The 26,417-nt window shown below is 46.4% G+C and overlaps 1 protein-coding gene across 2 annotated transcripts in view; it reads left to right on the top strand.

The window, feature by feature from the left end:
• CHRDL2 (chordin like 2) overlaps positions 1-25,561 on the top strand; it is a 113,916-nt gene extending 88,355 nt beyond the window's left edge. For both annotated transcript variants that reach the window (XM_077299882.1, XM_077299881.1), the window contains exons 7-11: positions 2,835-3,006; positions 3,481-3,675; positions 8,574-8,756; positions 10,332-10,424; positions 24,461-25,561. In XM_077299882.1, the coding sequence (XP_077155997.1) occupies positions 2,835-3,006; positions 3,481-3,675; positions 8,574-8,756; positions 10,332-10,424; positions 24,461-24,540 (723 nt within the window). In that variant the 3' untranslated portion in view covers positions 24,541-25,561. The remainder of the gene's footprint in view (positions 1-2,834; positions 3,007-3,480; positions 3,676-8,573; positions 8,757-10,331; positions 10,425-24,460) is intronic.
• The last annotated feature ends 856 nt before the right edge of the window (positions 25,562-26,417 follow it).

Below are 26,417 nucleotides of genomic sequence, written 5' to 3'. Positions count from 1 at the left end.
CTACTGTGTTTTCTCTTTTTAAATCATAATGACAACCCAAAACATCCAAATGACCCTGATGGTAAGTTCACATCCCCTGGTGATTTTGGCCTGATAACACGCACAGAAGTTGACACAAATGGGTGTGAATGGCTACTAAAGGGAACATCCTCACGTGTGACCTGTTTGCTTGTAATCAGTGTGTGCATAAAATCTGAGTGAGTTTCTGGGATCCAGACAGACTCTTGCATCTTTCATCCAGCCACTAACGTTTCTGGATTGTGAGTCACAGGGAAAGCAAAAGAATTGTCAACGGATCTACGGGAAAAGGTAGTGGAACTGTATAAAACAGGAAAGGGATACAAAAAGATATCCAAGGAATTGATAACGCCAGTCAGCAGCGTTCACACTGTGATTAAGAAATGGAAAATCGGGCTCTGTAAAAACAAAACCACGATCAGGTAGACTGTTATGACCCCAGTGGACAGGGTCTCAGAGGAACGTGTAAGTCTGCAAGATACAAAAATCCAGCTCATAGGGCTGTGGTAACTGGGTTGACCAAATAGCTACTCCTAACGCCAACACTAGAAGTAGCCGGGGATCATGCCTACGGTGATCGCTAGATGACTCGCGCCAGCCGGAGAATCTAACTACCCCTAGGAGAAGAAAACAAAGACCTCTCTTGCCTCCAGAGAAAGGGACCCCAAAGCAAGATACAAGCCCCCCACAAATAATAACGGTGAGGTAAGAGGAAATGACAAACACAGAAATGAACCAGGTTCAGCAAAGAGAGGCCAGCTTACTAATAGCAGAATAAAGCAAGATAACTTATCTGGTCAACAAAAACCCTATAAAAATCCACGCTGGAGATTCAAGAACCCCCGAACCGTCTAACGGTCCGGGGGGAGAACACCAGCCCCCTAGAGCTTCCAGCAAAGGTCAGGATACAGATAGGAACAAGCTGGACAAAAATACCAAACAAAACAAAAGCAAAAAGCAAAGAAGCAGACTTAGCTTGAAAAACAGGAACCAGGATCAGAGGACAAGAGCACAACAGATTAGCTCTGATTTCAACGATGCCAGGCATTGAACTGAAGGTCCAGGGAGCTTATATAGCAACGCCCCTGAACTAACGGCCCAGGTGAGGATATAGGAAAAGACAGACGCTCCAGAGTCAAATCACTAATGACCACTAGAGGGAGCAAAAAGCAAAATCACAACAGTAGACCGACAAAAATGTCATCCACAACTGCCAGGAAAATTGTACGGGATGCAAAGAAAAACCCACAAATAACATCAGCTGAAATACTGGACTATCTGAAAACTAGCTGTGTGGTTGTTTCAAGATGCACAATAAGGAGGCACTTGAAGAAAAATGGGCTGCATGGTCGAGTCGCCAGAAGAAAGCCATTACTGCTCAAATGCCACAAAGTATCTCACCTACAATATGCAAAACAGCACAGAGACAAGCCTCAAAACTTCTGGAACAAGGTAATCTGGAGTGATGAGACCAAAATTGAACTTTTTGGCCACAACCATAAACATTACATTTGGAGAGAGGTCAACAAGGCCTATGATGAAAGGAACACCATTCCTACTGTAAAGCACGGAGGTGGATCGCTGATGTTTTGGGATGTGTGAGCTACAAAGGCTCAGGAAACTTGGTCAAAGTTGAAGGAAAGATGAATGCAGCAAGTTATCAGCAAACACTGGAGGAAAATGTGCACTCATCAGCCCGGAAGCTGCACATGGGACGTACTTGGACATTCCAACATGACAACGATCCAAAACACAAGGCCAAGTGGACCTGTCATTGGCTACAGCAGAACAAAGTGAAGGTTCTGGAGTGGCCATCTCAGTCTCCTGACCTCAATATCATTGACCCACTCTGGGGAAATCTCAAGCGCGCAGTTCATGCTAGACAGCCCAGGAATTTACAGGAACTGGAGGCTTTATGCCAAGAAGAGTGGGCAGCTTTACCATCTGAGAAAATAAAGAACCTCATCCACAGCTACCACAAAAGACTTCAAGCTGTCATTGATGTTAGAGGGGGCAACACACGATATTAAGAAATGAGGTATGTGAACTTTAGATCAGGGTCATGTGGATGTTTTGTGTTGTCATTATGATTTATAAAGCTAAAACACAGTAGTCTGACAATAAATGGCTTCACCCAAACACTGACCATGAGTGGAGGAAAAGTTTTGGTGTTATCATTCATATTCTCTGAAAAAAGGCCAAGAAAACAAAAATTCTGCCAGGGTATGTAAACTTTTGAGCACAACTGTACACACATATAGGCACGCACATACACACACACGCACATACACATATAGGCACGTACACACACACACATATAGGCACGTACACACACACACATATAGGCACGCACATACACACACACGCACATACAACACATGCTGCTTCTTGCATTAACTGTGTTATTACTTTTTTAAGGTGATATCAGCCACAATATGTGCCCGATGTCTATGACACCTGTCCAAAGATCTGTACATAAAAACTCCTTGAAGGAAAACTAAACTTAGACATGATGAAGGAGTATAGTTGTTTGCTGCATTTTCTGCATGACCCTAAAACAGTCGGCCCTATAGGAATCCTGTGGCGGACATGGGGTTAGTCTCCTGTGATCTGCTCCATTGGTAACTGGTGGCCGACCAGCAGAAGGCTTGGGCTAAGTTCACATGAAAAGTTTTTGCTGCACAAAAAAAAAGCAGCGTCTTAATGTTCTAGCAAAGTGGATGACATGTAGGATCCCTCACACTGATGGATAAGGGCTTATACAGGGCTCCTGGTTGTGTAGTTTGTGAAGTGCTGCGTGTTGTGTCCCAATGCAGAGACATTCCCAGGACCAGTGTCTGAGCGAGCTGCTCAGTAAGAAGAACCTGGGGGCCACAGAATCCACCATGGTCAGCTCCTCCCTGGGGTTTAACCCCCGCAGCTTCAAGCAGAAAGGAGGGGGCGGGGGGACGACGGTGAAGATTCTGATGAAGGAGAAGCACAAGAAAGGTGAGAGGCTTAGCGTGCTGTTTTACCATTCCGCATACTTTATACTGCAGCTCTGATCCATTCATATTCCGCTACGATCACCCAAAGAAAATTAGCGGCATCGTCTCCTGATGTCTTAAAATGACACCTTAATGGGTTTCCGGCTGCTTCACGCCTCACCTCCCCATACTTTACACTGCCACACTGCTCTGTCAGCGATGCCATCTTGGCTGCATCAACTGTTGGACTGTGAACCAACCGAAAATTCCCCCTTGCTTTACACTGCATCTCTGCTTATTTGTAGTGGTTGCTTCCTAGAGCTCAGCCAGAAACTGCCGTAACTGGAGGCAAAATCTATAACCGTCCTCCCGGCTGCCATGTGTATAACACTGGGGGCCTCTCATGTGGCAGGAGCCATCGGGACCCTTCACTCTCCAGGGCCCACATGTGACCTCTGCGCCCCCTGTGTAATCCTTCCTGATTGTCTCCCCCCAGCCTGCGTGTATAATGGGAAGACGTATTCCCACGGTGAGGTCTGGCATCCCGTCTTCCGGAACTTCGGAGCGATCCCCTGTATCGTGTGCACGTGTAAAGATGGGGCCCAGGACTGTCAGCGGGTCACCTGCCCGGAGGAATATCCCTGCGACTATCCGGAGAAGGTGGAGGGGAAGTGCTGCAAGGTCTGCCCGGGTAAGGGCTGCCAGAGGCCGCGAGGACTGCGGGTGTGAGGGCACACTGGACCACCGCCACTAAGAGGGGTTGTACTGGACCACCACCACTAAGAAGGGTTGTACTGGACCACCGCCACTAAGAGGGGTTGTACTGGTCCACCGCCACTAAGAGGGGTTGTACTGGTCCACCACCACTAAGAGGGGTTGTACTGGTCCACCGCCACTAAGAGGGGTTGTACTGGACCACCGCCACTAAGAGGGGTTGTACTGGTCCACCGCCACTAAGAGGGGTTGTACTGGACCACCGCCACTAAGAGGGGTTGTACTGGACCACCGCCACTAAGAGGGGTTGTACTGGACCACCGCCACTAAGAGGGGTTGTACTGGACCACCGCCACTAAGAGGGGTTGTACTGGACCACCGCCACTAAGAGGGGTTGTACTGGTCCACCGCCACTAAGAGGGGTTGTGCTGGTCCACCGCCACTAAGAGGGGCTGTACTGGTCCACCGCCACTAAGAGGAGTTGTACTGGTCCACCGCCACTAAGAGGGGCTGTACTGGTCCACCGCCACTAAGAGGGGTTGTACTGGACCACCGCTACTAAGAGGGGTTGTACTGGAACACCGCCACTAAGAGCGGTTGTACTGGACCACTGCCACTAAGAGGGTTTGTACTGGTCCACCACTACTAAGAGGGATTGTACTGGACCACTGGACCACCACCACTAAGAGGGGTTGTACTGGTCCACCGCCACTAAGAGGGGTTGTACTGGTCCACCGCCACTAAGAGGGGTTGTATTGGACCACCGCCATTAAGAGGGGTTGTACTGGAACAGCACCACTAAGAGGGGTTGTACTGGACCATCGCCACTAAGAGGGGTTGTACTGGACCACCGCTACTAAGAGGGGTTGTACTGCTCCACCGCCACTAAGAGGGGTTGTAGTGGTCCACCGCCACTAAGGGGGGCTGTACTGGACCACCGCCACTAAGAGGGGTTGTACTGGTCCACCACCACTAAGAGGGGTTGTACTGGTCCACCACCACTAAGAGGGGTTGTACTGGTCCACCGCCACTAAGAGGGGTTGTACTGGACCACCGCTACTAAGAGGGGTTGTACTGGACCACCGCCACTAAGAGGGATTGTACTGGACCACCGCCACTAAGAGGGATTGTACTGGATCACCGCCACTAAGAGGGGTTGTACTGGTCCACAACTACTAGGAGGGGTTGTACTGGACCACCGCAACTAAGAGGTGTTGTACTGGTCCACCGCCACTAAAAGGTGTTGTACTGGAACACCGCCACTAAGAGGGGTTGTACTGGACCACCGCAACTAAGAGGTGTTGTACTGGTCCACCGCCACTAAAAGGTGTTGTACTGGAACACCGCCACTAAGAGGGGTTGTACTGGTCCACCGCCACTAAGAGGGGTTGTACTGGTCCACCGCCACTAAGAGGGGTTGTATTGGACCACCGCCATTAAGAGGGGTGGTACTGGACCACCGCTACTAAGGGGGGTTGTACTGGACCACCGCCACTAAGAGGGGTTGTACTGGACCACCGCTACTAAGAGGGGTTGTACTGGACCACCGCTACTAAGAGGGGTTGTACTGGACCACCGCCACTAGGAGGGGTTGTACTGGACCACTGCCACTAAGAGGGGTTGTACTGGACCACCGCCACTAAGAGGGGTTGTACTGGACCACCGCCACTAAGAGGGTTGTACTGGACCGCTGCCACTAATAGGGGTTGTACTGGAACAGCACCACTAAGAGGGGTTGTACTGGACCACCGCCACTAAGAGGGGTTGTACTGGACCACCGCTACTAAGAGGGGTTGTACTGGTCCACCTCCACTAAGAGGGGTTGTAGTGGACCACCGCCACTAAGGGGGGGCTGTACTGGACCACCGCCACTAAGAGGGGTTGTACTGGTCCACCGCCACTAAGAGGGGTTGTACTGGTCCACCGCCACTAATAGGGGTTGTACTGGTCCACCGCCACTAATAGGGGTTGTACTGGTCCACCGCCACTAAGAGGGGTTGTACTGGACCACCGCCACTAAGAGGGATTGTATTGGACCACTGCCACTAAGAGGGGTTGTACTGGACCACCGCCACTAAGAGGGGTTGTATTGGACCACTGCCACTAAGAGGTGTTGTACTGGACCACCGCCACTAAGAGGGGTTGTACTGGAACACCGCCACTAAGAGGGGTTGTACTGGACCACCGCCACTAAGAGGGGTTGTACTGGAACACCGCCACTAAGAGGGGTTGTACTGGACCACTGCCACTAAGAGGGGTTGTACTGGTCCACCGCCACTAAGAGGGGTTGTACTGGTCCACCGCCACTAAGAGGAGTTGTACTGGTCCACCGCCACTAAGAGGGGTTGTACTGGTCCACCGCCACTAAGAGGGGTTGTACTGGTCCACCGCCACTAAGAGGGGTTGTACTGGACCACCGCCACTAAGAGGGATTGTATTGGACCACTGCCACTAAGAGGGGTTGTACTGGACCACCGCCACTAAGAGGGGTTGTGCTGGTCCACCGCCACTAAGAGGGGCTGTACTGGTCCACCGCTACTAAGAGGGGTTGTACTGGACCACCGCTACTAAGAGGGGTTGTACTGGACCACCGCCAGTAAGAGGGGTTGTACTGGACCACCGCCACTAAGAGGGGTTGTACTGGACCACCGCTACTAAGAGGGGTTGTACTGGACCACCGCTACTAAGAGGGGCTGTACTGGACCACCGCCACTAAGAGGGGTTGTACTGGTCCACCGCTACTAAGAGGGGCTGTACTGGTCCACCGCCACTAAGAGGGGTTGTACTGGTCCACCGCCACTAAGAGGGGTTGTATTGGACCACCGCCATTAAGAGGGGTTGTACTGGAACAGCACCACTAAGAGGGGTTGTACTGGACCATCGCCACTAAGAGGGGTTGTACTGGACCACCGCTACTAAGAGGGGTTGTACTGCTCCACCGCCACTAAGAGGGGTTGTACTGGACCACCGCTACTAAGAGGGGTTGTACTGGACCACCGCTACTAAGAGGGGTTGTACTGGACCACCGCTACTAAGAGGGGTTGTACTGGACCACCGCCAGTAAGAGGGGTTGTACTGGACCACCGCCACTAAGAGGGGTTGTACTGGACCACCACCACTAAGAGGGGCTGTACTGGACCACCGCCACTAAGAGGGGTTGTACTGGTCTACCGCCACTAAGAGGAGTTGTACTGGTCCACCGCTACTTAGAGGGGCTGTACTGGTCCACCGCCACTAAGAGGGGTTGTACTGGACCACCGCTACTAAGAGGGGTTGTACTGAAACACCGCCACTAAGAGCGGTTGTACTGGACCACTGCCACTAAGAGGGTTTGTACTGGTCCACCACTACTAAGAGGGATTGTACTGGACCACCACCACTAAGAGGGGTTGTACTGGTCCACCGCCACTAAGAGGGGTTGTACTGGTCCACCGCCACTAAGAGGGGTTGTATTGGACCACCGCCATTAAGAGGGGTTGTACTGGAACAGCACCACTAAGAGGGGTTGTACTGGACCATCGCCACTAAGAGGGGTTGTACTGGACCACCGCTACTAAGAGGGGTTGTACTGCTCCACCGCCACTAAGAGGGGTTGTACTGGACCACCGCTACTAAGAGGGGTTGTACTGGACCACCGCTACTAAGAGGGGTTGTACTGGACCACCGCTACTAAGAGGGGTTGTACTGGACCACCGCCAGTAAGAGGGGTTGTACTGGACCACCGCCACTAAGAGGGGTTGTACTGGACCACCACCACTAAGAGGGGCTGTACTGGACCACCGCCACTAAGAGGGGTTGTACTGGTCTACCGCCACTAAGAGGAGTTGTACTGGTCCACCGCTACTTAGAGGGGCTGTACTGGTCCACCGCCACTAAGAGGGGTTGTACTGGACCACCGCTACTAAGAGGGGTTGTACTGAAACACCGCCACTAAGAGCGGTTGTACTGGACCACTGCCACTAAGAGGGTTTGTACTGGTCCACCACTACTAAGAGGGATTGTACTGGACCACCACCACTAAGAGGGGTTGTACTGGTCCACCGCCACTAAGAGGGGTTGTACTGGTCCACCGCCACTAAGAGGGGTTGTATTGGACCACCGCCATTAAGAGGGGTTGTACTGGAACAGCACCACTAAGAGGGGTTGTACTGGACCATCGCCACTAAGAGTGGTTGTACTGGACCACCGCTACTAAGAGGGGTTGTACTGGTCCACAACTACTAGGAGGGGTTGTACTGCTCCACCGCCACTAAGAGGGGTTGTAGTGGACCACCGCCACTAAGGGGGGCTGTACTGGACCACCGCCACTAAGAGGGGTTGTACTGGTCCACCACCACTAAGAGGGGTTGTACTGGTCCACCGCCACTAAGAGGGGTTGTACTGGACCACCGCCACTAAGAGGGATTGTACTGGACCACCGCCACTAAGAGGGATTGTACTGGATCACCGCCACTAAGAGGGGTTGTACTGGTCCACAACTACTAGGAGGGGTTGTACTGGACCACCGCAACTAAGAGGTGTTGTACTGGTCCACCGCCACTAAAAGGTGTTGTACTGGAACACCGCCACTAAGAGGGGTTGTACTGGACCACCGCAACTAAGAGGTGTTGTACTGGTCCACCGCCACTAAAAGGTGTTGTACTGGAACACCACCACTAAGAGGGGTTGTACTGGACCACCGCCACTAAGAGGGGTTGTACTGGACCTTGCCACAGTCATACCGACCTTCATCATATCAGCACAATAAACGCCGTAATGAAAGCGCAATAATGACAATTGGTTCTTTAGGGGTTAAATATGTGGGTTCTATATGATTCATGCGGTAACATTACAGTAACCTGGCGTCTCATATGTGCCCTCTCCTCCCCCCTCCAGATGATAAAGTGCAGCCCACGGCCGAGGTCGTCTCCACCAGATGCATGAAGAACCCCAATAAGATCCTGGTCTACATGTACATGTCCCCCAACTCTGCCACCCAGAAGGAAAACCTCCGGAAAATCGCCATCGAGAAGGAAGCGTCGGAGGATGTGGAGATTTACGTCTGGAAGATGGTGAAAGGTGAATCCCCCAATGGGAAATTAAAGCAGTACGAAAAGTTCTGCAGCTTTCCAAAATATTGTATGTCTCAATTCCAAGATCCCTGCTTGCTGTCAGTGAATGAAAGCCAAAGTTATTCGTGTATAGAAGCTGAAAACCTGACTCCATTACATGCTTCCCACAGCTGAGCTTCTGTTACAGATGTTTCCAGCTGTGTCAGGGGCCTGATAAATTGTAACAATCTGTAAGGAGGAGAGATTTGTACTGCTGCTGTGTTTAGCTCACAGAGAATTGTCCAGACTGGATACAATTGTAGCAGACCCTCAGCTGTGAGATATACAGTCATGACCGGAAGTGTTGGCACCCTTGAAATTGTTCCAGAAAATGAAATATTTTTTCCAGAATTTCTCTTAAATATGCAGCCCCAATCAAGTTCCAAAGAAATTCAAGTTGTCCTGCAGGCTCAGGGCGCATCAGTGTCAGCGCGAACTATCCATCCACATGCGAATGAAATTAAAAACTATGGCAGGAGACCCCGGAGGACCCCACTGCTGACACAGAGACATAAAAAGCTAGACTGTAGTTTGCTAAAATGTTCGTGAGTAAGCCAAAATCCTTCTGGGAAAGAGTCTTGTGGACAGATGAGACCAAGATAGAGCTTTCTGGTAAAGCACATCAATCAACTGTTTACCGAAAATGGAATGAGGTCTACAAAGAAAAAATCACAGTACCTACAGTCAGATATGGTGGAGGTCACAGATGTTTTGCAGTTGTTTTGCTGCCTCTGGCACTAGGTGCTTTGTGTGCGAGACATCATGAAGTCTGAAGATTACCTAAGGATTTTGGGTGGCAATGTAGTTCCCAGTGTCAGAAAGCTGGGCTTGTGTCCTAGGTCATGGGTCTTCCAGCAGGACAATGACCCCAGACATACTTCAAGAATCACCCAGAAATGGAAAGAAACAAAGTGCTGGAGAACTCTGAAGTGGCAGCAATGGGTTCGGATCTAAATCCCATTGATCACCGGTGGAGAGATCTTACAATTGTTGTTGGGAGAAGGCGAAATCTGAGACCGGGAGCAGATTGTAAGAAGAGTCATCCAAGATCCCGGCTGAGAGGAGGAAGAAGCTTGTGGATGGTTATAGGAAGCGATCAATTGCAGTTATTTATTCCAAAGGGTGCAACCAAATATTAAGGAGGGTGCCAACAATTTTGTCTGGCCCACTTTTGGGGTTTTGTGTAAATTATGTCCAGTTTGCCTTTTTTCTGTTTTTTTTTTGCATTATTGTTCCAATAAACACAAAGGGAACAAACCTGTGTATAACAAAACATGGGGAATTGTGATAATGTTCTGGGAGAAATACTGAACTTTCTGGAGCAATTTCACTTTCGGCCATGACTGTATAAAGTTTATATGATTATTTTTAGCCTATGTAACAAATGTCCTCTTTCACTGACAGCAACCAGAGATATTGAAGATGGTGAAAGTGTTTGAGGAGTTTGCCGAAACCGTATTTTCCTTTGGGATGGAACGTGATTTGTGACTTATGTGCAACAATTAGATTTAATTTTCCTGTTAATTTTTTTTTTTTCCTGCAGGAATTTTCCACTTAATCCAGATTAAAAAAGTGGCAAAACAGGACTTTAAGCAAGATGCAGAACATTTCCGGCTGGTGACCCGGACGAGCGAAGGTAAAACCAATGATCACAGCATTAGGATGTGGGGGTTCCTGGAAAACCACCCTAGCTCTCCTGAAATGGGTGTCTGTGTACACTCCCTGACAGAAGTTGTCGCTTATCCATGTTATGTAAATAAAAGCTTATAACTTGACATTAAATTCATCCATTGGTTGTATACATTATTGTTTTGAAAGCTGAAACCCTCCAAAATGTGGTTTAGGTTAAGAAAATAAATTGGCATCAGTGCAGAAATATTGATCAGTTAATGGACACAGAATGGTCAGATTTTGGCAAGACAAAAGTTTTGTCACCTGGTCATATAATGCACCCAATCCTAGTTTACATCTCCACCAGAGCTCAGTAAATGATCGGTTAATTAGTGCATGTGTATAAAAAGAATCCCAGCACCCCAGACCTTCACTTGAACTGCAACTTGAGCTCTGACAACATGCCAAAAATCCACCCTGCGACCAAAGCCTGGATTATCAAGAGGCTGAAGACCAGATCCACTGCAGAGGTGGCTGGCACCTTTAATGTGTCTCAGCGTCAAGTATAAAGAATTAAAAAAAGATTTGAAGAGACTGGAGATGTGTTTGACAAGCCCAGGTCCGGCAGACCCCGCAAGACAACTGCTCAGGAGGAACGTTTGTTGGTTAGAAAATCCAAAGCAAGCACCTATTCCACTGCAGCAGAGCTCCAACAGGCCTGGTCACCTCAAGTCCCTGTGTCAACTAGAACAGTTTGTAGGATTCTATCTCAAAATGGCCTCCATGGTCGAATCAGTGCCCAGAAGCCAGCACTAAACAAAAGGCAAATAAAAACCGTGTGGCATTTGCAAAGTCCCACAGCCTGCTAAACAGATGGACGCTGGAAAAGTGGCAGAAGGTGGATTTCTCTGATGAATATTCAGTAGAATTACACCACAGCCGCCGCAAATACTGCAGGAGACCTACTGGAGCCCTTATGGATCCAAAATACACCCAGAAAACAGTTACATTTGGTGGTGGAAAGATCATGGTCTGAGGTTACATTCAGTATGGCGGTGTGCGAAACATTTGCAAGGTGTTAGGCAATATCAATAGCCTAAAATATCAAGAAGTATTAGCCACCTCTTATATTCCAACTCATAAAAGGGGTCACATTCTGCAGCAGGATGGTGCTCCATCTCATACATCCATCTCTACAACAAAGTTCCTCGAGGCAAAAAAGATCAAGGTGCTCAAGGACTGGCCAGCCCAGTCACCAGACACGAACGTCATTGAGCTTGTTGGGGTGGGATGAAAGAGGAAGCTTGGAAGACAAAACCAAAGAATCTAGATGAACTCTGTGAGGCATGTAGGACTACATTCTTTGCTATTCCTGATGACTTCATTAATAAATTGTATGAATCATTGTTGAACTGCATGGATGCAGTCCTTCAAGCTCATGGAAGTCACACAAAATATTAAATATGACTCTAATAGCACCACAACTTCATTCACCAATGTTATGCAACATATATTTGTATTTTAATTAAATTATTTGTTTGAATATCACATTACTTTCTGTGGGCGACAAAACTTTTGTCTTGCCAAAATCTGACCATTCTGTGTCCATTAACTGATCAATATTTCTGCACTGATTCCAATTTATTTTCTTAACCTAAACCACATTTCGGAGGGTTTCAGCTTTCAAAAGAATAATTTATACAACCAATGGATGAATTTAACGTCAGGTTATAAGCTTTTATTTACATAACATGGATAAGCGACATAACTTATGTCAGGGAGTGTAGTGGGGAGAGTATTGTGTGCAGCTGTTATAGGCTACGTTCCCACCATGAGTTTTCGATGAGTTTTTGATGTTGCAGATTCTCTGCACCCATTTAGGATAAGTGCGCACGTTGAGTATTTGCTTGCAAAAATTTCTGCAAGGTTTCTGCATCCCTTGGCAGGAAAAACGCTGCGGCAAAAATGCGCGTTTTTGCCACGTTTTTATATGCGTTTTTGCATGCATTTTTGTACAGCAATGAAGGCTTTTTTGAGCTAAATAGATATTTGAAAAAAAAGTTTTGTGATGTAATTTCTTGGCTCAACATCACCTTTTTCATGCTGAAGCAGTGTGTCATGAGGGTAATGGAATTAGGGCTTGGTGTTGGCAGCTGTCATTGACACCTAGCCCTAGGCTTAGTAATGAAAAGGTGTCAACCCGACACCCTCATTACTAAGCCGATAAGTAAACGCAAACACACATATACCTACACACACATTGTCACCAGCCTATGTAGGAGCATTAAGAGTAGGAACGTACATAGGCTGTAACCAGACAGCAACTGTTAATTTTAAAGAAAAAAAAAATTGCGTGGGCTCCCGCGTAATTTTAATAACCAGCAGTGGAAAAGCCTACGGCTGGGGGCAGATGTTTATAGCCTGGGAAGGGGGTAATACCCATGGAGCTTCCCAGGCTATTAATATCAGCTCACAGCTGTATACTTAGCCTTTACTGACTATTAAAATGGGGGACCTCCCAAAAAAATGACGTGGGGTTCCCCTATAATTAATAACCAGCAAAGGCTATGCAGACAGCTACGGCCTGATATTAATAGCATAGGAAGGGGCCATGGATATTGACCCTTCCCAGACTAAAAACATCAGCTCTCAGCCACCCCAGAAAAGGCGCATCTATAAGATGCGCCAAATCTGGCGCTTAACCTCACTCTTCCCACTTGCCCTGTAACGGTGGCAAGTGGGGTTCATATTTGTGGGGTTGATGTCGCCTTTGTATTGTCAGGTGACATCAAGCTCACAGGCGTCTATAAGACAGCTATCCATTAGTAACCTTATAGTGAAATTGTATTAAAACGCAGACACCCAGAAAAAAGTCCTTTATTTGACCCCTTTAACCCCTTCCCGACATGTGACGGAATAGTACGTCACATGTCGGGACCCCCGCTTTGATGTGCGCTCCGGCGGTGAGCGCACATCAAAGTCGCGACATGTCAGCTGTTTTTTACAGCTGACATGTGCGCGCAATAGCGGCGGGTGAAATCGCGATCACCCGCCGCTATTAACTAGTTAAATGCCGCTGTCAAACACAGACAGCGGCATTTAACTACCGCATCCGGCCGTGCGCCGGATATGAGCGCATCGCCGACCCCCGTCACATGATCGGGGGTCGGCGATGCTTGTGCATTGTAACCATAGAGGTCCTGGAGACCTCTATGGTTACTGATCGCCGGTGGCTGTGAGCGCCCCCCTGTGGTCGGCGCTCACAGCACACCTGCAAATCTGCTGTGTAGCAGCGATCTTATGATCGCTGCTGCATAGCAGAGGCGATCGAGTTGTGCCTGCTTCTAGCCTCCCATGGAGGCTATAGAAGCATGGCAAAAGTAAAAAAAATGTGAAAAAAATAAAAAAAATATAAAAGTTTAAATCACCCCCCTTTCGCCCCAATCAAAATAAATCAATAAAAAAAAACCCCAACCTACACATACACTGTGTTCCAAATTATTATGCAAATTGGATTTAAGTGTCATAAAGATTTAATTGTTTTGTTTTTCAAATAAACTCGTGGATGGTATTGTGTCTCAGGGCTCAATGGATCACTGAAATCAATCTTAAACACGTGTGATAATTGGTTTTCCAGGTGATTCTAATTAAAGGAAAACTACTTAAAAATGATGTTCCACATTATTAAGCAGGTCACAGTTTTCAAGTAACATGGGAAAGAAACAGGATCTCTCTGCTGCTGAAAAGCATCAAATAGTGCAATGCCTTGGTGAAGGGATGAAAACATTAGAAATTTTCCAAAAACATAAGCGTGATCATCATACTGTTAAGAGATTTGTGGCTGTATCTGAGCACAAATGTGTTTGTGCTGATAAAGGCATAATGAGGAAGATTTCTGCCAGGCAAGTTCATCGGATTAAGAGAGCAGCTGCTAAAAAGCCATTACAAAGCAGCAAACAGATATTTGAAGCTGCTGGTGCCTCTGGAGTCCCTCAAACCTCAAGGTGTAGGATCCTTCAAAGGCTTGCTGTGGTGCGTAAACCTACTATTCGGCCACCCTTAAACAGTGTTCACAAGCAGAAATGGTTGTATTGGGCCCACACATACATGAAGACTAATTTCCAAACAGTCTTGTTTACTGATAAGTGTTGAGCAACCCTGGATGGTCCAGATGGATGGAGTAGTGGATGGCCACCATGTCCCAACAAGGCTGCAACGTCAGCGAGGAGGTGGAGGAGTCATGTTTTGGGCCGGAATCATGGGAAACAGCTGGTAAGGCCCTTTAAGGCTCCTGAAGGTGTGAAAATGACCTCTACAAAGTATACTGTATATAGAGTTTCTGACTGACAACTTTCTTCTATGGTCTAAAAAGCAGAAACGTGCCTTCAGGAGCAAAATCATCTTCATGCTGACAATGCCCCATCTCATGCTGCAAAGAATACCTCTGAGTCAATGGCTGCTATGGACAGAAAAGGAGATAAACTCATGGTGTGGCCACCATCTTCCCCTGACCTCAACCCTATAGAGAACCTTTAGAGGATCATCAAGCAAAAAGATCTATGAGGGTGGGAGGCAGTTCACATCCAAACAGCAGCTCTGGGAAGCTATTCCAACTTCATGCAAAGAAATACAAGCAGAAACTCTCCAAAAACTCACAAGTTCAATGGATGCAAGAATTGTGAAGGTGACATCAAAGAAGGGTCCTATGTTAACATGTAACTTGGCCTGTTGGGATGTTTTGGCGTTAAATAGCTTTTTTGTTCAGTGAATGTGACCTCCTAATGCTGCAAATTCCACAAATGAGCATTTTCAGTTCTTTAAAACATATCAAATGTTTAGAAATTCTACTGTGCATAATAATTTGGAACAGTGCATTTTGAGTTTTTATTCATTTTGGAGATTATACTGTTATCATTGGGAGGTTTCTTCAATAAAATTCGATGTATAATCTAACGGGTGATGACTTTTATTAGACTGACTGTCATTTGCACTGACCATTTAGGAAAATCTGATAAAAATGTAATTTGCATAATAATTTGGAACATAGTGTATTTGGTATCGCCGCGTTCAGAATCGCCCGATCTATCAATAAAAAAAAAGCATTAACCTGATCGCTAAACGGCGTAATGAGAAAAAAAATCGAAACGCCAGATTTACGTTTTTTTGGTCGCCACGACATTGCATTAAAATGCAATAACGGGCGATCAAAAGAACGTATCTGCACCAAAATGCTATCATTAAAAATGCCAGCTCGGCACGCAAAAAATAAGCCCTCACCTGACCCCAGATCACGAAAAATGGAGACGCTACGAGTATCGGAAAATGGCGCAATTTTGTTTTGTTTCGTTTTTTGCAAAGTTTGGAATTTTTTTTCACCACTTAGGTGAAAAATAACCTAGTCATGTTAGGTGTCTATGAACTCGTAGTGACCTGGAGAATCATAATGGCAGGTTAGGTTTAGCATTTAGTGAACCTAGCAAAAAAGCCAAACAAAAAACAAGTGTGGGATTGCACTTTTTTTGCAATTTCACTGCACTTGGAATTTTTTTCCCGTTTTCTAGTACACGCCATGGTAAAACCAATGATGTCGTTCAAAAGTACAACTCGTCCCGCAAAAAATAAGCCCTCACATGGCCAAATTGACGGAAAAATAAAAAAGTTATGGCTCTGGGAAGGAGGGGAGCGAAAAACGAAAACGGAAAAACGGAAAAAGCTCCGGGGGTGAAGGGGTTAATGAATCTTACTTACCGAATGCCTAATCCACCGAAGCCAACGTCTCCTGCAACAAAAATAAAATAATAAACTACAATATTCCTCACCTGTCTGCAGTGGCGTATCTAGGGGGGGGGCAGCCGGGGCTTGTGCCCCGGGCGCAGCCGGCAGGGGGGCGCAGTCGGGCCACCTAATTCGGCGGTCCGCAGTGTCTCCCCCGGCGGCTGCATTCTGCCGCCCCCGATCTGGGAGTCAGCTGTTCTCTGTGCCGACTGTCAAGCTGACAGCCGGCAGAGAGAAGCTGCAGCGTGCTGGCTCCCAAAGTGTGCAGAGGTGGAGGGGGGGCCCTGCTGGGTGGCTGCGGCGGGCAGGGAGAAATCCCTGCAGCTCCGCTGCCCAGCGATCTGTCTTCTTCCTGCATCCTCTCACACAGACGCGCCGCTGGATGACGCCATCATTCAGCGGCCGGCTGTGTCAGAGGAAGGCATGAGATGCTGCGGCAGAGCGCGAGGAGAGGTGAGAGGTGTGTGTGAGTGTGTGTGTATGTGAATGTGTGTGTGGCAGAGCGCGAGGAGAGGTGAGAGGTGTGTGTGAGTGTGTGTGTATGTGAATGTGTGTGTGGCAGAGCGCGAGGAGAGGTGAGAGGTGTGTGTGAATGTGTGTGTATGTGAATGTGTGTGTATGTGAATGTGTGTGTGTGTGGCAGAGCGTGAGGAGAGGTGAGAGGTGTGTGTGTATGTGTGTGTGTATGTGAATGTGTGTGGCAGAGCGCGAGGAGAGGTGAGAGGTGTGTGTGTGAGTGTGTGTGTATGTGAATGTGTGTGTGGCAGAGCGCGAGGAGAGGTGAGAGGTGTGTGTGAATGTGTGTGTATGTGAATGTGTGTGTGGCAGAGCGCGAGGAGAGGTGAGAGGTGTGTGTGAATGTGTGTGTATGTGAATGTGTGTGTATGTGAATGTGTGTGTGTGTGGCAGAGCGTGAGGAGAGGTGAGAGGTGTGTGTGTGTGTTAGCGTAGCTACCAGGGGGGCAGAGGGTGCGGTCACCCCGGGCCCTGTGCTCAGAGGGGCCCCCTAGAGCTAAGCTGCTCTTAACTTTATTTGCCTGCTGTGCACGCAAATATAGTTAACCTCTGCGGTAGTGCATGGAGACAATCTCCCTGCACTACCACGGTCTGTTCTGTAGAGGAGCATGTGTGGGACGCTGGGTGCTGGCAGTGTACCTGCTGCCTTCAGCATACTGCAGACACGCACACATTGCCGGCTGTGCGGTGTCTGCTGAAGAGACTTCAGGACGCTGCTTCTTCCCTGAGCCCTGCACAGAGGAGCAGGACAGGAGACAGGACGGAGTAGGAGCTCAGGCTGCAGGTGGCTGTATCCGCACTGTGCAGTGAGAAGGAGGCAGGACACTGTGCCCCTGCTGACAAGTCCTAAGATTCTTGCATCCGTTTTGCTCTCTGTCTCTCTCAATCTCTCTGTCAGTCTTTCTGTCTCTTACAGTCTGTCTCTCTCAGTCTCTCTGTCAGTGTTTCTGTCTCTCAGTCTCTATCTCTTACAGTCTCTGTCTCTCTCAATCTGTCAGTCTCACTGTCTCTCAGTCTCTGTCTCTCCCAGTATGTCAGTGTCTCTCAGTCTGTCTCTCTCAGTCTTTCTCTGTCAGTCTCTCTCTCTGTGTCTCTGTCTGTCTCTCTGTCAGTCTCTGTCTCTCTCAGACTCTCTGTCAGTCTCTTTCTCTCTGTCTCGCTCCCTCTGTCTCTGTCAGTCTCTCTCTGTCTCAGTTGCACCCTCTGTCTCTCTCAGACTCTCTGTCAGTCTCTCTCTCTGTCTCTCAGTCTCGCTCAGTCTTGCTCTCTGTCTCGCTCTGTCTGTCTCTCTGTCTGTCTCTTTCAGTCACGCCCGCTCTGTCTCTGTGTCTCTCTGTCTGTCAGTCTCTCCCTGTCTCTGTCAGTCTCTCTGTCAGTCGTGCTTTCTCTATCTCGCACTCTCTGTCTCAGTCTGTCTTGCTCTCTGTCTCTCTGTGTCTGTCTCTCAGTCTCTGTCTCTCAGTCGCGCTCTGTCTCTCTGTCTCGCTCTGTCTTGCTCTCTCTGTCAGTCTCTGTCTCTCTCTCTCCGTCTTTCTCTGTCTCAGTCTGTCTGTCTCTATCTATCTGTGTCTCTCTGTCTGTCTCTCTCTGTGTCTCTCAGTCTGTGTCTCTCAGTGTCTCACTCTGTCTCTCTATCTCTGTCTCAGTCTGTCTCTGTGTCTCTCTGTCGCTCTCTCTGTCTCACTCTCAGTCTCTCTCAGTCTGTCTGTCTCGAGCTCTCTGTGTCTTTCTCTCTGCCTCTCTCAGCATCTCTGTCTATCTCTTGCAATGTCGTCCTGTAGCCAGGGTCAGGGTCCTATCAGTCCAGTGTCTGTGTCCTCTCATATCAGTACATACAAGGTGACAAATATGAACATGCCATTTGTATAAACAATAAAAATCCCCATAAAGTTGAGGTGTATGTGCGGCTCAGTATTGGGTGTGTGTGTGTGTGTGTGTGTGTGTGTGTGTATCGCACTGCAGGGGAATGTGCAGAGAAGTGAATGCTGTGTGTGTGTGTGTGTGTGTGGGGGTGGAGGAGAGGGCAATGATGGGGCTGACAGGGAGAGAGCAATGATGGGGATGGTGGAGGAGGAGAGGGCAATGATGGGGCTGATGGGGAGAGAGCAATGATGGGGATGGTGGAGGAGGAGGAGAGGGCAATGATGGGGCTGACGGGGAGAGGGCAATGATGGGGATGGTGGGGGAGAAGGCAATGATGGGGACTGACGGGGAGCATATGTCCTTGGGGGGGGCGCCAAAATTAATTCTTGCCCCGGGTGCCAGAAACCCTAGATACACCTCTGCCTGTCCGCAGAGAAGATAATCCATAATGTCCCACTACGATCCTGATCACTTTGAGAGCAGTCACATCAGTGATGTGACTGCTCTCAAAGACAGCCAGCGATACACTGACAGGAGGTAATTGCTCACGCAGTGTATGGCTGAGCTGCAGTGAAAGTTCATCAGAGTTCATCAGGTGATCAGCTCCGGTGATCTCCCTTATGGCACTACTGCTGCGTGAAAGTTCTCACGCAGCGGTGCTGTAAGTGAGAGCCCCGGAGCTGATCAGCTGATGAACTCCGATGAACTCTCACTGCAGCTCAGCCATACACTGCGGGAGCGATTACCTCCTGTCAGTGTATCGCTGGCAGCTGAGTAGAGCAGTCAGTGTATCTCCCAATGTGACTGTTCTACACGTGAGATCGCCGTGGGACAATCTGGATTACATGGACTACGGCGGACAGGTGAATATATGTTGGTTTATTATTTTACATTATTTCTAGTTATTTCTAGGAGACGAGGGCATCGGGGATTTGGTGTTGGGTGATTAATTTTTTTTTAGTTTTATGTGAATATGTATGTAATTTTACTTTTTTAACTGTGAGCACAGGTGTCGGCCGATGAGACTACTTCTCCGATCAGTGGCACCTGCTGTCACTGTTATCAGTGACAGCAGACACAGCCCGATGGGAGCAGTAGTCTCATCGGCCCACACCAGCTTTTTACTGGAGGTCACCGCTGCGGGTCACAGTGAGCTGCGGGATCACTCTGACATCTGCCAGCATGATCCCGCAGCGCTCTGACCGACAGTCTCGGGTAACATTACCGCGGGTGACAGTCACAGCTGCAGGATCACTCTGACATCTGCCAGCATGATCCCGCAGCGCTCTGACCAACAGTCTCGGGTAACATTACCACGGGTGACAGTCGCAGCTGCGGGGTCACTCTGACATCTGCCACCATGATCCCGCAGCGCTCTGAGCCATCGATGGTCTTCCCGGCGGTAGCGTTACTGCCTATAAGAACCAGCGCGCCGGTGTTTCCCACGCTGTCACACAGATGACAGCTTGGGAAACACCATAGAAAGACGGCAAAACGCAATACAAAAACTCAGCAAATCCGCAAACATTTTTATACCTGCGTTTTTGCTGCGGATTTGACTGACTCAATTGAAGTCAATGAGTGCGGAAACGCTACAGAAACGCAAAAAGAATTGACATGCTACAGATAAAATTTATTGAAAATTTAATAAAAAGAAAAAACATAACAATTTGTACCACATTCCACCCTTTTTCTAAACCAAAATAATAAAATAAATAAATAAAATAAACATATTAAGCTTCAAAGTATAAAATTATTTAACTCATAAGGTAAACACCGTAATGAAAAATACAATAAAAAAGTAAAAATTGCTGTTTTTCGGTCTCCGCCTATCATCCAAGCAAGGCAATACAAAGCGATCCCCATAATCCGGCTTCTCCTTTGGCCCCATAACCCAGTGCAATGTAGGAAAGATCTAGCTCGGGAGACTGCTGCACTCATACACTAAAGTGAAAATGTCGGGGAGTGAAAACATAAAGCGCAATAAGACAAAGCGCAATAACACAAAGCGCAATAACACAAAGCGCAATATGATTTAGAAGCACAATTCAATATAATTTGGCCTAAAAACAATTTTTATAGTTGGGTTTCATTAAACATTTTGCGCCGTTTGGCTTTCACAGACTCTTTGTCTCTCTGCTCCGTCAGCGTTCTTGTGCCCTTTGACAAAACAAGAACACATAAAAGGCAAACAGTGCAAGACTTTCTGAAACCGAATAGCAAAAATGATTTTTAGGCCAAAATACATATAATAAAGTAAAATATATATATATAGAGACCCCAAATGTGAACAACCCCTTTAAAGGTAATGCATAAGCGTGCACTGGCCCTTTAAGAATGCCTGTAAAATGGAGATTTTATGTCTGTTTAGATAATAACATTTCACTTCTGTCTTCTGATGAGGCGTCAGTCGTATACAGAGCTGAAGGAATATTAAGGCATTAAAGGGCACCAGGGTATGAAATGCTTGAGACCCCGGGCCACAAACATGTGGTAGGAAAGGCCGGTGGGCACTGGAAACTCCACAGCTGGAAATCAGTGACTGGAGAGTAGAGAGCAGAATGCCCACTGCCACCGGGCCGGGGAAAGTGATGTAACCAGTGGTCATCCAGCTCTATGAAATGGTCCATTAAAGGGCCAGTGTACAGCACATCTGACTCAGCCACATCTTGTGTCCTGACCTTCACGGTGGTGGATAAGTCCTCCTCTTGTAAAGTTTATGGTGGTGCGGTGAAACCAGACCTCCCAGGAATGGAGATTCCTACTCGTGTTCCGTCATCTTGTTATTTGCCCTTTTAGAAATAAATATATATTCACTCCCTTACGTAAGTAACACTTGTGAAACGAGAAAAAATGTTTCCTGGAATTTATCAAATGATTTTATTAAAGGATAAAAAAAATAATTTAACCTGTTCTCTACTGTGGGGGAGCGTAGAGACCCTGAGTTACCCCATAATATAAGGGAGCTCCAGACATTAATCATTATAACATGATCATAAAATACTGCCCCCTATGTACAAGAATATAACTGCTATAATACTGCCCCTATGTACAGGAATATAACTATTATAATACTGCTCCTATATACAAGAATATAACTACTATAATACTGCCCCTATGTACAAGAATATAACTACTATAATACTGCCCCTATGTACAAGAATATAACTACTATAGTACTGCTCCCTATGTACAAGAATATAACTACTATAATACTACCCCCTGTGTACAAGAATATAACTGCTATAATACTGCCCCTATGTACAAGAATATAACTACTATAATACTGCTCCTATGTACAAGAATATAGCTACTATAATACTGCCCCTATGTACAAGAATATAACTACTATAATACTGCCCCTATGTACAAGAATATAACTACTATAATACTGCTCTTATGTACCAGAATATAACTACTATAATACTGCTCCTATGTACAAGAATATAACTACTATAATACTGCTCCTATGTACAAGAATATAACTACTATAATACTGCTCCTATGTACAAGAATATAACTACTATAATACTGCCCCTATGTACAAGAATATAACTACTATAATACTGCCTCTATGTACAAGAATATAACTACTATAATACTGCCCCCTACATACAAGGATATAACTACTATAATACTGCTCCTATCTACAAGAATATAACTGCTATAATACTGCTCCTATCTACAAGAATATAAGTACTATAATACTGCCTCTATGTACAAGAATATAACTACTATAATACTGCCCCCTACATACAAGGATATAACTACTATAATACTGCTCCTATCTACAAGAATATAACTGCTATAATACTGCTCCTATCTACAAGAATATAACTACTATAATACTGCCCCTATGTACAAGAATATAACTACTATATTACTGCTCCTATATACAAGAATATAACTACTATAATACTGCCCCTATGTACAGGAATATAACTATTATAATACTGCTCCTATATACAAGAATATAGCTACTATAATACTGCCTCCTATGTACAAGAATATAACTACTATAATACTGCTCCTATGTACAAGAATATAACTACTATAATACTGCTCCCTATGTACAAGAATATAACTACTATAATACTGCTCCTATGTACAAGAATATAACTACTATAATACTGCTCCTATGTACAAGAATATAACTACTATAATACTGCTCCCTATGTACAAGAATATAACTACTATAATACTGCCCCTATGTACAAGAATATAACTACTATAATACTGCTCCAATGTACAAGAATATAACTACTATAATACTGCTCCAATGTACAAGAATATAACTACTATAATACTGCCCCTATGTACAAGAATATAACTTCTATAATACTGCCCCTATGTACAAGAATATAACTACTATAATACTGCCCCTATGTACAAGAATATAACTACTATAATACTGCCCCTATGTACAAGAATATAACTACTATAATACTGCCCCCTATGTACAAGAATATAACTACTATAATACTGCCCCCTATGTACAAGAATATAACTACTATAATACTGCTCCTATGTACTAGAATACAACTACTATAATACTGTAAAAGAATATAACTACTATTATACTGAGTCATAAAACCAATTATTTCAACTGTTTTCTGTCAATGGAAATAAAATTACATTCGTAGATAAAACAAAGAAAAGAATTGCTGTGTCGGTCATCATCAAGCTAAGTCATTAAGGGGTTAAAGTTCCCAGGTGTGGGATAGTGTGGCCGTGCACCTTGTTGGGAGGACAGTGGGGTACGTGTGGTTCCCCTGCTCTCGCTGGCTCAGGGGGATGTTTGTGATTGTGACTGACATCATTCTGGCTGCAGACCGCTGATTTATGATGGGGTAACCGCAGTCCTCTTCTCAGGTCTTTATTGGTCCCTCTTGGAGTGTAAGGAAGTCTGGACTAAGTGTGGAGTAGTCTCTGCTGGATCCCATAAATCAGACTCTGTGTTTTTTTTACTGGCGTCGTCGCTACACAGAGTGAGAATTTCACGACACGACTTGTAAAAAAAAAATTAGCAGCCAAAAATTACAAAAATCAGGCGGTTCTGTGCCAGCGCTGGCAGAGGAAAGCGAGACAACTGTGAGCATGTGCTTGGGAGGAAACGTGCCGCTCCAGTGGGTAGATAGTTAAACACTGCAGTGGCGCTCATTTGTCATTCTATCTGTGGGTGCAATTATGGGGCTGAGCTGACAACCTTTTGCTCATGTTATTCCGGCTGGTTGTCAGCAGTAATCAATGATGAGATTATCTTGTAGTACAGCCAGGATGGTGATCGGACTGCAGAGTGTGTCCTACGAGGAAAGGTCAAAGGATCTGGGAATGTTTAGCTTGTAAGAAAGACGTCTAAGAGGAGACTTAATAGCTGTCTACAAATATCTGAAGGGCTGTCACAGTGTACAGGGATCATCAATATTGTCATTTCCACATGGAAACATGAGAAGCAATGGGATGAAACTGGAAGGGAGAAGGTACAGATTAGATATTAGAAAAAACTTTTTGACAGTGAGGGTGATCAATCAGTTGAACAGGCTTCCACGAGAGAGGTGGTGAGTTCTGCTTCAATGGAAGTCTTCAAACAGCGGCTGGACAGACATCTGTCTTAGATGGTTTATTGAGCAGGGGGTTGGACACAATGACCTTCCAGTACTAACATTCTATGATCCTACAAGGTGTATGGTCTCACCTCTGATCACATATCATTACAATAAATCAGTGATGTCATCATCATGGGGCAGAGCTGGCAACAATCAGTGATGTCATCACAAGGGGCAGAGCTGGCAACAATCAGTAATGTCATCACAAGGGGTCAGAGCTGGCAACAATCAGTGATGTCATCACCACCAGGTGGGTTTGTCTTCAGAAGCCCCTAACTTGTGTCTTCTTCTTCTTCTTCAGGTCAGTGGAACATCTTTAGACCTCAGCCTCCGGACCTGAACATGACCGAGGTCGTTGAGCTGCAGACGGGGGCCTCGTAGTGACAATTGATCTCCACCGATGCCGAGCAGTCTGAATATATAGAGACGAATAAAAACAAAAACATTCATGCCAAAAACATTTCCCAACCTGATCTTCAAGGTGGTGGGACCTTAGAGAAGAAGACCTCAGCTCCAAGGGAGTCTTGTATCTGTCCTGGCACCGGATCAGCCTGATCAGAGCCTGTGGTCATGTCTGCTTCTCTGTGAGGAAGAGGATGGACTTATGGCAAGTGTTGCCTCATACCGCCATTGCCCCATCTTCAGGTCTGCCCCCTTCTGTGGGGTGGAAGGAACTTTGCGTCTTTCATAATTCCTGCTGACTAGAACTGGGAGATTTTGATGCTTTGCCACATTCATGTTCTTCTTCTTGACTTGTTTGCTGCCTAGAACGTTACAGGATTGCTCAATCCTGAAATTCCAGAATATTCAAACTCGATGAAACACAAGAAAATGCAAATAGTTACAATTTTTGTTGCTGCTTGTTCAGCAACTTCAAGAGTCCTCATCACCTTTTCTGACTCCAATCACTTACAAAAATAAGACGTACATCTCTGATCCTTCAGCGGGTCTGCTCTGAGGATTCTGCTGGCTTTCACTTGGCTCTCAGCTCGCATCTTCTTGCAGTCTCTGCTGGTTCAGTGTCAGGTTCATATTTTCTTTTGTCGGTCCTTCCTGGAGGATACCCGACACCTTGAGAGTGTTTATGGAGCTCAGATGTATACGTATCCTATACATTATCTACTGTATTATACTTGTGGATGGAGGCGAGTGTCCTGAGGGAGGCTGGAGGTTCTTGCAGGCAAGTATAGGAGAGGTCTAGCGTGGAGCTGGTCAGTGTGCTGGATTATCAATCTCTTAGCAGATGTCGCCGTGAAGCTGACCGTGACGGAGCACATCTATTTATTTTGATATATATTTCTGTCTCAGAGAAAAAAAAATCTAATTAAAATATTTTCTGAATTATTTTTTTTTCTTGTTTATTTTGTGTTTATAAAATTTATAATAAAGTATTATTCTATTGTACGCTCTCTCCACACATTTATTTTAATTATTCACAAATCGACCAAGAAGGAAGAGGTAGAGGAGTCAACGATGGGGTCTCACCTGATCCCTTAAAGAGAAAAAATAAATAAAAAATTACAAATAAAAACTAACTCGATGAACCATTGAGTGGAGAGAACTGAAGAGGAGTCATGGTCTGCAAGTGCAGTAAAAATGCTCAGAGCACTAGAAGCCTAATTTACAAAAGGATAAACATACGGACATCTGTGCAATGAATGTTGCATTCCTAAAATGTTGGACATGTTCTCTTTAAAGGTGGCAACTCAAGGACACCCTCCCTCGTCCTGCACAGGTCACAGAGCATTCTCACTGCACTCTCCAAGTCACAGCATACTCACTAGACTCTCCAGGTCACAGAGCATACTCACTGCACTTTCCAGGTCACAGAGCATACTCACTGCACTCTCCAGGTCACAGAGCATACTCAATTCTCCAGGTCACAGAGCATACTTACTAGACTCTCGAGATCACAGAGCATACTCACTGCACTCTCCAGATCACAGAGCATACTCACTGCACTCTCCAGGTCACAGAGCTTACTAACTGCACTCTCCAGGTCACAGAGCATACTCACTAGACTCTCCAAGTCACAAAGCATACTCACTATACTCTCCAGGTCACAGAGCATAATCACTAGACTCTCCAGGTCACAAAGCATACTCACTAGACTCTCCATGTCACAGAGCATACTTACTAGAATCTCCAGGTCACAGAGCATACTCACTAGAGATTCTCCAGGTCACAGAGCATACTCACTAGACTCTCCAGGTGACAGAGCATACTCACTATACTCTCCAGGTGACAGAGCATACTGA

The sequence above is a fragment of the Ranitomeya variabilis genome, chromosome 3 (assembly GCF_051348905.1).
Source record: "Ranitomeya variabilis isolate aRanVar5 chromosome 3, aRanVar5.hap1, whole genome shotgun sequence".
Taxonomy (NCBI): Eukaryota; Metazoa; Chordata; class Amphibia; order Anura; family Dendrobatidae; genus Ranitomeya; species Ranitomeya variabilis.
Note: the sequence above shows the minus strand (reverse complement) of the source record. Positions and strands in the feature narration are given on the sequence as shown.